Source organism: Orycteropus afer, unplaced genomic scaffold (genome assembly GCF_000298275.1).
Source record: "Orycteropus afer afer isolate SDZICR_OR568_19922 unplaced genomic scaffold, OryAfe1.0 scaffold00110, whole genome shotgun sequence".
In the NCBI taxonomy this organism is placed as follows: domain Eukaryota; kingdom Metazoa; phylum Chordata; class Mammalia; order Tubulidentata; family Orycteropodidae; genus Orycteropus; species Orycteropus afer.
Genome location: NW_006921697.1, coordinates 4,123,930 through 4,138,028, shown reverse-complemented (window position 1 = coordinate 4,138,028; position 14,099 = coordinate 4,123,930). Strand labels below are relative to the sequence as shown.

At 42.3% G+C, this 14,099-nt stretch overlaps 1 protein-coding gene across 1 annotated transcript in view; it reads right to left on the bottom strand.

The window, feature by feature from the left end:
* The window catches only part of ARHGEF37 (Rho guanine nucleotide exchange factor 37), a 39,193-nt gene extending 27,694 nt beyond the window's left edge, over positions 1-11,499 (bottom strand). The window contains exons 1-3 of the mRNA XM_007943599.2: positions 11,284-11,499; positions 8,763-8,886; positions 3,665-3,812 (exon numbers count right to left, since the gene is read on the bottom strand). Of these exons, the coding sequence (XP_007941790.2) occupies positions 3,665-3,812; positions 8,763-8,886; positions 11,284-11,499 (488 nt within the window). The remainder of the gene's footprint in view (positions 1-3,664; positions 3,813-8,762; positions 8,887-11,283) is intronic.
* Positions 11,500-14,099: the final 2,600 nt, after the last annotated feature.

The window sequence follows — 14,099 nt, the reverse complement described above, 5'->3', positions numbered from 1 at the left end:
CATATGGGGCAGTTCTACTATATCCTACATGGTCTCTACAAGTTGGAACTGACTTGATGGCAAAGGGTAGTAGTAGGAGGAGATTTCCTAGAAAGGAACTCTATGCAGCATTAGAAAGAATGTGGTAGAACTATTCATATTGTCATGAAAAGATTTCATGATTACAGTTAAGTGAAACAGAAAGTTCTAGAACAGCATGCATAATATGAACCAATAACCAGTTAACCAACTCCAACTCACGGGGACCCCATGTGTATCAGAGTAGAGCTATGCTTCACGGGGTTTTCAGTGGCTGATTTTTCAGAAGCAAATCACCAAGTGTTTCTTTCAAGTGCCTCAGGAGGAACTTGAACCTCCAACCTTTTGTTAGTAGTCAAGTGTGTTAACCATTTTCACCACCCAAGGACTCCCCTTAAAAAACTAGTGTCAACCTCATGCGTTCTTGTGCTCTTTTTCTCTGTTTGTAAATATATGGAAGAAAATTGGGAAGGAAAATGTTAACTACTGGGAGAGGGATGGGGAAATGGGAACCAAGGGGAGCAAACTTTTACTTTATATATTTGACTTTTTAATTTTTTTTCAGTGAGCTTGTATTATTATATATTTAAAACGAACAAAAGTAGCCAATGAAGGAAAATACTTTTGCCTTCTCAAAATACTGCTGCCTCAGCTGTCAAGCACAAGCACAAGAAAGCCAGGATTGTTGTTTCAAGAGGGAGGAGCTCAAAAGCCATGCTGACAGCAAGTGTGTCCTGTGACCACCACGTGAACAAGCTATCCTGATGGAAAACGAGAGACCAGGTGGCCAGAGCTGAGTCAGCTTGTGTGTGCCAGATATATGAAAACATAGCCAAGATCAGCAAAACTAATCTGCAGTTGATCTTAGTCACGTCAGGAGTTCAGTCAGGACCAGAAGAATCCTTTGATCAAGCCCAGCTAAATTACTAACATGCAGAGGTGTGAGCAAAATAAATGCTTGTTTTAAACCACTATGTTTTGGAGTGGTCTGTTAAACTGCAAAAGCTACGTGATACACCAACAACCTGCTGTGGCTGCACTACAACTGCCCCCTTTACACAGGATCTGTGCTCTTCGGTTTACCACAGACTCCACCAGTCCTTATTGTCCCACACTAGGCACCATGCTTCTCTCATTTCTAAGGGAAACTTTGTCTGACTAAAAGAATTTAGTGACAGTTGCAAATGCCTAATATAGTAACATCCATTAAGATAACGATCCTAATACAGTAATATGCAAAAGGAGATATAGTTGCATGTTCTTTGGAGGCAGGACAAGGCACTGGGCTAGGACATGGGTACCTGAAAAAGAGGCTCAGGGGAAAGGAGGAGAATTGAGGGATAATTGAAAGGTAAGGAAGAGGAAGAGGGGAATTAGCAGGAGTTACCACATGGTACAATCTCATTTTCAGAGAAAATGAAAAGTCTACAATGTCTTTCTCTTGTGTGTAAGATAAAAATAACCACCTCTGTTCTTCCTACACTACTGTATTCTGATTTCTAGAATATAATCATCTATCTCCCTTTAGTGGCTTGTTCTGGGGAAGAGATAACTCGTTTTAAAACAGAGAAGCAGCAGAACAAGTCACAGGAAAGGAAACGACAAAAATGACTCTTCATACACAAAAAGATATTAAAATTCAATCATAGTAAGACAGATGCAGAATGAAACCATTTTGCAACACATTTTTCACCTATCATTATGGCAAATCCTAAGGTTTGATAATGCACTCTGCTGGTGAGGCTGTGGGGAAAGAGATACTCTCAGACATTGCTGGTGGTGATATAAATTGTCACTCTTTAAAGAGGGAAATTTTCACGTTTATCACAATTACCAATGCATATTTCCATTGATTTGGCAATTCCTTTTCTGGAAATTTACCTTATTGATATTTAAAGGAAAAAAAAAAAAACAACTCACTGCCGTTGAGTCAGATCTGACTCATAGCGACTCCTCCTTGGGTTTCTGAGGTGGTATCACTATGGAAGTAGGTTGCCCAGTCTTCCTTCCAAGGAATGGCTGGTGGGTTTGATCTGCCAACCTTCTGGTTAGCAGTCAAATGCCTTACGCACTATGCCATCAGAGCTCCTTATAGATATACTTGGGTGAAATAAGTTATGTTATAAATTAATCACTGTAGCACTGTATATATTAAGAAAAGAATAGAAACAAAGTGCCCAAATGAAAAGTAGTTAAATAAACTGTGGAACAGCCACATAGTGACATAGCATACAGCTGTTAAAAGGATCATGTATGTATGCATAAGGAGCCATAGTGACACAGCGGTTAAGCACTCAGCTGCTAACCAAAAGTTTGTGGTTCTAACCCACAAGCTTCTCAGAGAGAGAAAGATGTAGCAGTTTATTTCTATAAAGATTACAGGCTAGGAAACTCTATGGGACAGATCTACTTTGTCCTATAGGGTCATTGCGAGTAGGAATCGACGAATGGCAACAGGTTTGGTTTGGTTGTTTTTGGATGGATGGATGTATTGAAATGGAAAGTCCTCCAAGATATTTTGTAGGTATGGAAATAACAATCAACAAAAAGATACAAACTTTCATTGAAAAGGCAAGAAAATAGAACATATTTGTATTTGCTTTTATTTACATAAAGGAGCTCTGTAAAGATATATAAGAAATTTAGAAGTTGTTACTTTACCTTTGAGGATATGAAGGGACAGATTGGGAAGATTTTCTAGCATAAATTTTTAAAGTTTTTAAGCCATGTGACTATATCACCCATTCAAAAATTTAAACTAAAAAAAATTTCTCTACATCTGTCTCCCTGGAGCTTCCACTCTAGTGCCACCTCTGGGTTGTCTGAGCCTTTTTCATGTTGCAGGACTTCAGCCATCTGGAGAGAGGGCTCCCCAGGTGACACACACCTGCTTCCTTCCACTGTTGCTTGCAACACATGGTTCCTACCACCTTGTTGCTCTTCTCTGTGGCAGTCATGAGTGCTAGTCACCAAATAAGGAGCTCTGGTGGTACAATTGTTAAGGCATTTGGCTGCCAACCAAAAGGTTGGCAGTTTGAACCTACCAGCTGCTCCATGAGACAAAGATGAAGCATTCTGCTTCTGTAAAGATTTATAGCCTTAGAAACTCTATGGAGCAGATCTATGTTGCCCTAAGGCGTCACTATGAGTCAGAATTGACTGAATGGCAGTGGCAGTGGCAGTGGCAGTTCACCAAATGTTTCTGCATTCCCAGATTCTGAACACATTGTAGGATAGCACTTCCTAGCCTCCTGGTGGCTGGATGACTCCATGTGATTAGTCCTATATTTAATGAACTATGAGTAGTAATGGATATTGTTTCTGGACTAGAGTGTGTAATTACAAGTCTAAGACCCTCTACAACTCTTTTCCCTTTCTACCATAACTGGCAATATTCCAGACAACAGCTGCTGTCAAGTTGGGCCCTGAAGTAAGGATGATGGAAAGCAGAGCTTCAAGTCAACTTGCAGTGAGCATGGAGCATAAGGAAGATAGAAACCTTTGTTTTTTTAAGCTACTGATAATTTAGAGTTGTTTGTTTCTGCAGCATCACCTGACTGATACTGGTAGTGATATACTCTTAAAGCAATGTGAGAAACACTAAGTAGGGGTGAGACATGAGGTCAATAGTGATTATTCTACTCACACCACTGCCTCAATGATGCTCTGGATCTCCCGCTGCAGTTCCAGGTCTTTCTGGTATGTGTTCATCAGCAGCAAGGCCTGGTCATAGCTGGTACAGTAGACCTTATAGACTTGCTCCAACTCCTCTTGGAATTCCAGGAATAAGTTACCTAGTAGTGGAAAAGCAACAAGAAGCTATCAAAGGTAAGGAGGGGACCTATTTTCTTTGGGACCTACCTGTATGTCCTCCTGCTTAGAACAAGGAGGCAGTAAGTGTGACAGGTAAGCACTATGGCTCTGGAGTCAGACCACCTGGCTAAACCAGCAGTGTGACCTTGGGAAAGTTACCTCACCTTTCTGAGCCTCAGTTTTCTCATTTGAGTACCAGGGAGTTCCTGTAAAGACTAAGTGGCAGGAGATAAAGCTCAGGCTGGCACACTGTGAGTGCTTAATAAATGATAGGTACAATGACAGATAGATCTTGGTTGAAAGTAAAGAATATAAGAAAGATATTTACCTGTGTTTTATTGACTATGCAAAGGCATTTGACTGTGTGCATCATAACAAATTATGGATAACATTGTGAAAAACAGGAATTCCAGAACACTTAATTGTACGCATGAGGAACATGTATATAAAACAAGAGGCTGTTGCTCAAACAGAACAAGGGGATACTGAATTGTTTAAAATAAGGAAGGGTGTACATCAGGGTTGCATCCTTTCACCATACATATTCAATCTGCATGCTGAGCAAATAACTTAAGAAGCTGAACTATACGAAGAACATGGCATCAGGATTGGAAGAAAATTCATTTAACAACCTGCAAAATACAAATGATACAACCTAGCCTGCTGAAAATGAAGATGACTTGAAGCACTTACTAATGAAGATCCAAGACTACAGCCTTCAGTATGGATGACACCTCAACATAAAGACAACAAAAATCCTAACAATTGGACCAATAAGCAATATCATGATAAATGGAGAAAAGATTGAAGTTGTCAAAGATTTCATTTTGCTTGGATCCACAATCAACACCTATGAAAGCAGCAACCAAGAAATCAGATGATGTGTTGCACTGGGCAAATCTGCTGCAAAAGACCTCTTTAAAGTGTGCAAGAGCAAAGATATCACTTTGAAAATTAAGGTGTGCCTAACTCAAGCTATGGTATTTTCCATAGCCTCACATGCATGTGAAAGCTGGACAATGAATAAGGAAGACTGAAGAAGAACTGATGCATTTGAATTGTGATGTTGTTGAAGAATAACGAAAATACCATGGACTGCCAGAAGAATGAACAAATATATGTCTTGGAAGAAGTACAGCCGGAATGCCCCTTAGAAGCAAGAATAGCCAGACTTCGTCTCATCTACTATGATCAGGTTGTCAGAAGGAACTGGTTGCTGGTGAAGCATATCATGCTTGATAAAGTAGAGAGTCAGCAAAAAAGGGGAAGACCCTCAATGAAATGGACTAACACAGTGGCTGTGATGATGAGCTCAAGCACAGCAAACACTGTGAGGATGGTGCAGCACTGGGTAGTGTTTTATTCTATTGTACACAGGGTCACTCTGAGTCAGAGCAGACTCAACAGAACCTAACAACAATAACACAATAATGATAATAATACTGATGACATTTATAGTTGCACAGTGTTTTACAGTTTACAAAACATGCTCACTACCACTGTCCTATTTTACAATTACTGTGTGTGGCCAGTACAGCTATGGACCCACTGTTGACCAAGACATGCAGTAGCATAGTACAGGTGGTTAAGAGTGGGGGCTTTGGAGTCAGAGAGAGCTAAGGCCAGACCTCCAGTCTACCCTTTCCCAGTTGTATAACTTGGGAGAAAGCATTATCTTATCTTCCATTTTCTAATCTATAGTATAGGAATAACAACAGTGCTGTTTTTGAAGATTAAATAATGCATGGAGAGCACCAGAACAAAATTCATTCATTCATTCACAAGTATCTATTGAGAGTTTATTTACTGACTATATGCTGGGCACTATTCTAAAGTCTGTGAACAAAATAAAGCCCCTGCCTCAAGGGGCTTATATTTTAGTGGAAACATCAATAAAATGACAGATGGATGGATTGGAACTAAGCCATAAGTATGAACTGACAGTTTTAAATATACATACAGATGGACAGATAGAGAAAGAAATATAGTTATATATGTGTGCATGTGTTAGGATACATACATATATTTCCTAGCTCTGTCATCTGACAGAGTCTAAGAACAATGACACTCCAGTAACAATGAGCACATCTAGCATCTAGAACTTGATTTCTAAATAAATACCATTCTCCAAAAATAGGAACAAGGGTTCCTAGAAGAAATGACTGATTCCAAGGTTAGGAATACATGGGAGGGAAGGACACAGGGAAGAGGTAACTATAGGGAGGAAGTGGGAGGAGAGCCGTTGCATTGTGGGAAACTGCAGTCAATGTCATGAGACAAAGTATATGTGACCTTCTGTATGGAAAATGAATTTGCCCTGTAAACTTTCATCCACATCACAATATATACAAAATAAATAAATAAATAAGCTATATTGAGAATAAATTAAGGGGGGAAAAGTGGAAATGAAAAGAGTATTAGAAGGCCAAGACAAATACCAAGGCAAGATCTGTTACCATCAAGGTAGAAGTAGAGGGGTGTGTATCAGCTACAATGGGCCAGGTGGGGAGCAATGGACCACAGGAAGTCCAGTTGACCCTGCTAGCTGCTTAAGCCAGGGGCTGGACTTCAGACTCAGACCAGACACTCTTAGGATACATCAGATTGTGCCTATATGTGGTTTAGCTCTCAGCAGAGACCCACAGCAAGACTGCCACCCTAGAACCAAACCCTTTCCCCTATGCTAGTCTAGCCAGTTCTCAAAAATAACTGCAGGAGGAGGAGGCCCCAGAACCAGAGAAAACATGACCAGAAAAATCAACATGAAACTGCATTTGGTTACTGTGGTAGTTAAATTTGTATGTCAACTTGGCTGGGCCTGGCTGAGTGGCTGGGCAACTGGAGGTAATTATTTCCCATGATAAGACTGGCAATCAACTCCATGGTGGGATCTACCACAAGCAGCTGAGTAGCTGCCTTTGGGATGTGGTCTGCTTCCTCTATATAAGGAGAAGCCTTGGGAATGGTCTCTAGCTAATGGCACACTTGGACCCTGCATGTAGCCGTGTCATTGTTCAGCAGCCTGCCATGCTCTGCCAACCTTGGGACTTACAATAGACTTGAATTAATGGCCTGCCATGAGGTTTGGTAACATTGGGACTGTGCCATTTTATTTATCGACCTTGGGCTTGTTAGCCTCAGCAGCCAATAGCTGCCTGAGTGAAGAACTTGGACTTAAAGCCTCCAAATTGTAAAAGAATAAACTCCTGTTCGTTAAGTTCATCCCATTTGTGGTATATTCTTGTCAGAGCAGCACTAGGTAACCAGAACAGCTGCTAACCAGAAAGTCAATGGTTCAAACTCTCCAGCCGCTCCACACAAGGAACATGGGGCAATCTACTTCCGTAAAGATTTACAGCCTTAGAAACCCAGTGGGGGTCACTATGAGTCAGAATTGACTCAATGACAGTGGGTGGGTTTGGATTTAGTCCTCCTAGGGTTGTACCCTTTCATCAAACTTATTCAATCTGTATGCTGATCAAATAATCCAAGAAGTAGCCTTATATGAAGAAAAACTTGGCATCAGGATTGGAGGAAGACTCATTAACAAACTGGGATATCATCCAACTTGTGCTTTGAATCATTCACAAGGAAAGGGAACTTAACTCGTTTGGGAGAAAACTGTCTATAAAAGACAATCTTGCCCAAGGTCCAAAATTGTTTCAGAATACCGTGGCCTCCAGATTAGAAAAAGGGCCTGACTTTCTAACAAGGCCTGAGGGCTGGGAGGCTGAGAGGGGAATGGAGACAGAACTAGCAGCAGCCAGAGCAGCCCCAACCCGGCACACAGCTGCACTAAGTGCAGAAAAGCCACGTGAGTTCTTGTACATCCTTTTTCAATAAACCATGAGAGGCAGAGTCAAGGAAGCTTTTTTCTGTGAACTTTCTAAATGCCAGGGAACTTTATTAAGGTTGCCAGATTTAGGGGTAAAACATACAGGATGCCCAATTAAATGTGAATTTCAGATAAATGATGAATCATTGTGTAGTATAAGTATGTCCCCATATGTTGCATGAAACATACTTACACTAAAAAAATGATTCATCATTTATCTGAAATTCACATTTGATTAAGCCTCTTATATTTTTTCCAAGCAACCCTACCAGGAAAGTAGTGAAGGCAGCGAATGCAGAAGTCACCAGGTGTGGGCAGGAGACAAAGTGGCATCTTGACTCTCTGCAGGTCAAACAGGAAGATAAGAGACTTAAGACTAAAGACTCAGCTGTGCTACTAACCAATCCTGTGACCATGAGGATGTCCCTCCCTGGCTCTGGGACTCAGTCTCTTCATCTATAAAGTGATAAGGTTGGACTAGATATTATTTGAGAGCCCTGCTATCTCTGACATGCTGTTTCAATGATTTCAAAACAGACTCCCTTTTTTTTTTTAATTTGTGATTCAGGTGAAGATTTACAGAGCAAATTCACTTTCCATACAGCAGTTTACGTATACTTTGTCTCATGACATTGACCACAGTTTATCACAATACAACAGCTCCCCTCCCACGTCCTCCCCATAGTTACCTCTTCCCTGTGTCCATCCCTCCATGGACTCCTACCCCCTGAACTGTCTCCCTGTGCATAAGCAGCCTTTCTTTCTCCCATGATTGTTCTCTCCAAGGAGAGTATCTACTTGAGGTAAATATTCAACTCATATGCCTGTCTTTTGTTTGGCTGGAAACCACAGGTGTGGGTTTAATTCCAGAGCTGAAGCGCAGTTAGGGGCCATAGCCTCTCAGTTCCAGCAGGCTCTATTGGACAAGCAAACCTGGTTCCATCCCCCCCTTTTTTTTTCCTCCAAATGATTTTCACAAAACAGACTCCCATTGAGCTACATTTCCCTGGAATTCTGAAGACACTTCAGCAATGACCACATGCTGAAGACAATCCATGGGCATCTAAAGCTGACCCTCCCTAGGTCTTTTGCTTACCGATTAGGTGCACTTGCTCCTCTTCTGTGGAGGCTGTCTCCTGCAGATCATGAAGAAATCTGCTGTTCACCTGGATGATATCATCAATGTTTGAGAATAGGACATTCACATCTTCCTGCAGCAGCTGGAAGAAACAAAGAAGCCACAGGAGATTGCTGGGAGTTTCATGGAGCAACTTAATCTGCAGACAATGAAGAGTAGTCCAGACCCCTCTCTATTAGGTTGGGAAGGCTTATTGTACCAATGCAAAGTTTGCAAGAGATTTGAATTTTACATGAGACATTCTCATTACTCTAACAAGTAGAGAGGAAGAGACTGACTAAGCATGAAAAGAAAGCTGGGCTGGGGTTTTATCCTACATCTACTGTTAACTAGCATTTTTCTTCTCTCAGTTTTCCCATCTGTCAAATGGGGATGGGAAGGTGGACTTCTTTCCAGTTCTGAATACTTGGCAACAACTGCCATTATGTTGAGACACATTGTAGGCTCCAGACCTATTAACTAAGTTATGTTGTTGTTGTTGTTGTGTGCCATCGAGTCTGACCTGACTCATAGCGACCCCTCCTTGGGTTTCCAAGGCAGTATCACTATGGAAGTAGATTGCCCAACCTTCCTTCCAAGGAGTGGCTAGTGGATTTGAACCGCCAGCCTTCTGGTTAGCAGTCAAGTGCCTTAGGCACTATGCTACCAGAATTCCTAACTAAGCTATACAACTGTTAAAAAAACTTGCAGGACATCTACAATGCAAGAGCTTAGAAGGAGGTCTTAGATCCACCATCAAGTAGGAAAAGCTATAGAGAAGTATCTAGAGCGTGCTCTCATTTTTGTTAAAATAAGTAACAACATATATGCGGTGTAGTAAATTACTTAGTGTGGCTTTTCTACCCATGATTCTTTGTAAATTCCAAGGTGAGATTTTCTATGAGCAACTGAGGAGCTCCTGATTGCTGAAGCTATCCACCTGGGTTATTTCTGTTGGGTGTGGCACAATACAATGTTCTGGGAGGTTCCCACTCTCTCTCAGGTGCTTAGAGTTCTGATGCTGTGATTCTCTAGTTTGACCACCCTTCCAGGCTCAAAAGGAGGCCTCCTGGAGGCAGAACGCTCTCTGACTGCTGGTTGAGGAAGATGTGCTGCTGAAAGAGACACGCGTTCCTGAAGGAGACACGTGCTGCTGGGAAAGAGACGCAAGAGACACACATCGCTGAGTGAGACTCCGAGAGACCAGCACTGCTGGGAAAGAGACTGTGAGAGACTGTCGGCTGAGGGACGGTGGGCCGGAGAGAGAGACTGAGCATTTTTTCCTGAACTCAAATTGTAGCTTGGTGCTTCCCTAATAAACCCCGTAATCCGTGAGTTCTGTGTGGCCACTGCAGCGAATTATCAAACCCAGAGGAGAGGTGGTGGGTGCTTTGGGAGGAATGGTTGGTGAAAGGGTTGGAGGGAGGCAGCATGGCTGGCCTTGTAGGAATAGGCCTTGCGCTATTGATGGTGATTCTGCCTTCCTCTTGTGGGATTAGAGGAGGTCAGAACATGTGGCCTCCGTGCCGTTTTAGCAATATATTTGATTGTTTAACGTCTAGGGAGAGAAATTCTAATCTCTTAAGAGTGGAATAAGAGGATTTTCATCTTTCATGTTATCTACTTTAGTATTTCATTCATTTAAGAAACACTAACTGTAAGTCCATTATTTATGAGTCAAGAACTGGGAGACATTTAACTAAATATAGTCCTTGTCTTTGTGTAGTTTATATACTAGGGGATGCTTGAAATATTATAGAGAGAGCCTGTATTATTTCTGAAATCAAAAAATATATGTAAATGTATGTACAAATATACATAATAAAGAGAACCCCATCCTAGTGATAACTTCTCTGTCACCATCCCCAAATTGAGACAAAATGGGGTCAATTTAAGCAATTCTAAACTTGATAAAGGGCTCTCATCCATTATACCACTTAATTCTCTGAGGTGATCATTCCTCTCCCCATGTAACAGATAAATAAACTACAGCTCCAAGCCTCAAAGGTGTTGTTGATGGCTTCATGGTCAAAATATGGAATTATAAGTAGCCCCTGATTTATGATGTATTTGAGTTATAATGAATAACACTTACAACTGTCCTTTCCCCCACACACACACATCTTACTGATAGTAATGTGGACTACTATGTCACAGCACATAATTTGCTGATGTTATCATTCTTAGATGTCCACTCACTGACAATTAAAGACTGGATTTATAAAGACACTCACAATAAAAGGCCATAATAATGAAAATGAAAAGAAAAAAAAGGGAGGGAACATTCAACTTATGTCCAAACTAACTTACAATGAAGTAGTTGGAAAGGAACCCCATCAGATATAAATTGGGGACTACCTGTACTGGGGCTTAAATGCAGGTCTGGCAGACTTCACACTTCTACTCCATCAAGCCCAGCCCTGGAACTACAGGGAAGTTCCAGGAACCAGGACCACGTTGGTCCCTGTAAAGATGGCTGTGTGCAGCCCCACCCAGGTACCTGCTGGAGGTTGCTTCTGATGTCACGGGCACAGAGATGGAGCATGTGTAAGTAGGTGACTTCAGTGTCCACAAGCTCCCGGATGGCTAGCCTCCGATGGAGTGACAATTTGTCCTCATAGACCCGACCTTCCCCATCTGGACTCCCTGTGCTGGAGGATTGTTCATCAGCCTCTCCATCAGCCATATCAGCAGGTTCTAGGAGAACCAAAAACATCATGCCTCAGTTTTGGGAGTTCTGTTGGGATGTGCTGCCTCTAACCCAAAGACAATGATTCATCAAATGCCCTAAAAACATCCTTAGCTGCATACAGAGTGAAGATGAACTGTTTATTAGCATTTGCAAGCAGCTGCTGAACAATATTAAAAGATGGAAAACAGTTCAGATAATTGTTGACATTTTAAATTCATTTCCCAAGATTCAGACAATGTGCTTGCCTGGCTTTTCTGCTATTCCCCACCCCCACCCCCCCCAGCTTTTGGCCTAGATTTCTTTATCTGTTCAGCTGAGTCTCTCTCCCAGTGGTTCCTTCCTCTCCACTCCCACAGCCACTGCCCCCATTCAGGCCGTATTACCAATCACCTGCCTATTTAAATAGCCTCCTGGTCATCATTGCAAATCGAAACCCCTCTCCCTCCTGCCACCACCTGGTCCCATTTGTCCTGGACATTCCTTTAGCTTAAACTTTGTAAAACAAGGCTTAAGATCACATTATTCCCTGATGTGAGACATTTAAGGGCTCCTGCTCCAACCTCATTTTCCCCTTCACAGACATTGTCCTCCAATCAAAGAGAGTTTCCTCCATATCTGCTATGGTGTAGTGAATTACTTAATATGGCTCTTCTAGCCACAGCCATGGTCTAGGAACATTGGTGACACAGTGGCTAAGGCATTCAGTTGCTAACCAAAAGGTCAGTGGTTCAAACCCACCAGTTACTCCATGGGAAAAAGATGAGTCAGTCTGCTTCTGTGAAGATTTGTAGCCTCAGAAACACTACAGGGCAGTTCTACCCTAATAGGGTTGCTATGAGTTGGGATCAACTTGATGGCAGTAGGTTTAGTTTATTTTTAGCCATGGTTTTTGTGACTCCCACCAGATACCTGTGTGGGACTATGCAAATGTAAGGTGCTTGTAACCCACCAAGAAGACTGGATACCTTGTTAATTAATAATGTAAAAAAGGTACATGGTACCCTTATGTCCCCTTATTACCTACTTTATGTGGGTGGTGGTGGTGTGGTTATGTGCCGTCAGTCGGACCCGACTCATAGCAATCCCTCCTTGAGTTTCTGAGACAGTATCACTACGGAAGTAGATTGCCCAACCTTACTTCCAAGGAGCGGCTGATGGGTTTGAACCAAGTTAGCAATCAAGTGCCTTAGGCACTACGCTACCAGAGTTCCCTTATGGGGTAGGACCATGCAAATAAGGTGTATGGAACCCATACAGGGGATTGGTCAGTTTCATCATCCCACTAGGTTTAAAATAAGCCATCCCAGAGGGAGAAAGGAGAGATCTCACTACCATCAAATGTGTCCCTGGGCCCAAGATCTCTGTGCTGAGATGGCAAGAAGCAGCAGTAGAGGAATGATGGCAGCAGAGGCAATAGAGGCAGCAGAACCAAGTGACTGGCATGAGACAGCAGCGGGCTTCCCAGCACACAAAGCAAGAAAACTTAGTGCCTTCAGACAGGAAGCCTGCTGGCGGAGTGGAGTGCCTTTCCGGGCACAATCTGCACAGCTAAAAGAGCTTTGTAACACTTACCAGAACAGGGCAAAGGCCAATGGGCACAGGGCCGAAAGCCAAGGCCAGAGAGAAGCATGCCTGTGACACAGCTAAGAAGAGGCTGTCCTAACCAAAGAACTGTATAATGTGTTATTTCTGATCCTGAATTGTAACCAGTTACTTTCCTCATAAACCCCATAATTCTGAGTATTGTCTGAGTTCTGTGTAGCCGCTGCAATGAATTTTCAAACCCAGCAAAGAAGTGGAGAGTGCTATTGGGAGGGATGGTTGGTGTCAAATTTGTAAAAAGGTTAGAGGGTGGTGGCATGTCTCACCTCCACTTTCATAGGAATCAGCCTGGAGCTGCTGATGCTGATGATTCTCTCTTCCATTGTGAAGTGAGAGAAGGTCAGAAGACAACATCCTCCTGCCCTTTTTGTGCCTGCATAATTTCCTGCCTTCCTGCTTTGCACCTGCTGTGCCCCCTCCCATGTCCCTGTTCTTCAACATTCAGCTTCTCTAAGTTCTTTCCAGATCCTCTCAGCCAGGTGTACTTTTCTTCCCTGAAACTCCCACAACCCCTTCATCTCTAAATGTAAAAAGCATTAAGGGTGGTGCTGTGGACGAAACAAACAAACAAAACCAATGCCTTTGAGTCAATTCTGACTAATACTAATCCTATAGGACAGAGTAGAACCACCTCCATAGGGTTTCCTAGACTGTTAATCTTTACAGAAGCAGACTATTATATCTTTATCCCTACAGAGCACATGGTGGGTTCAAACCACAGACCTATTGGTTAGCAGCCAAGCACTTTAACCACTGTGTCACCAGGGCTCCTCTTGTTGTAGGCAAGATAACCTAAATAACCTTCCTACTACAAAACACTTGTCTGTCGGTTTGTCCTACTGTGGTGACATGTAGACTTGAGTTTTGAGGCTGAGGCTCTGGTGTTTAAAACCCAGCGAGATGCACATGGTGCACAGGTAACAGTCCACCTTATAGACTGAGTCAGACTTGGAAGAAGGAAGAGGCCGTCCACTTTTCAAAGAATTGTCCAGGGAAAACCTTATGAATAGCAAAGAAACACT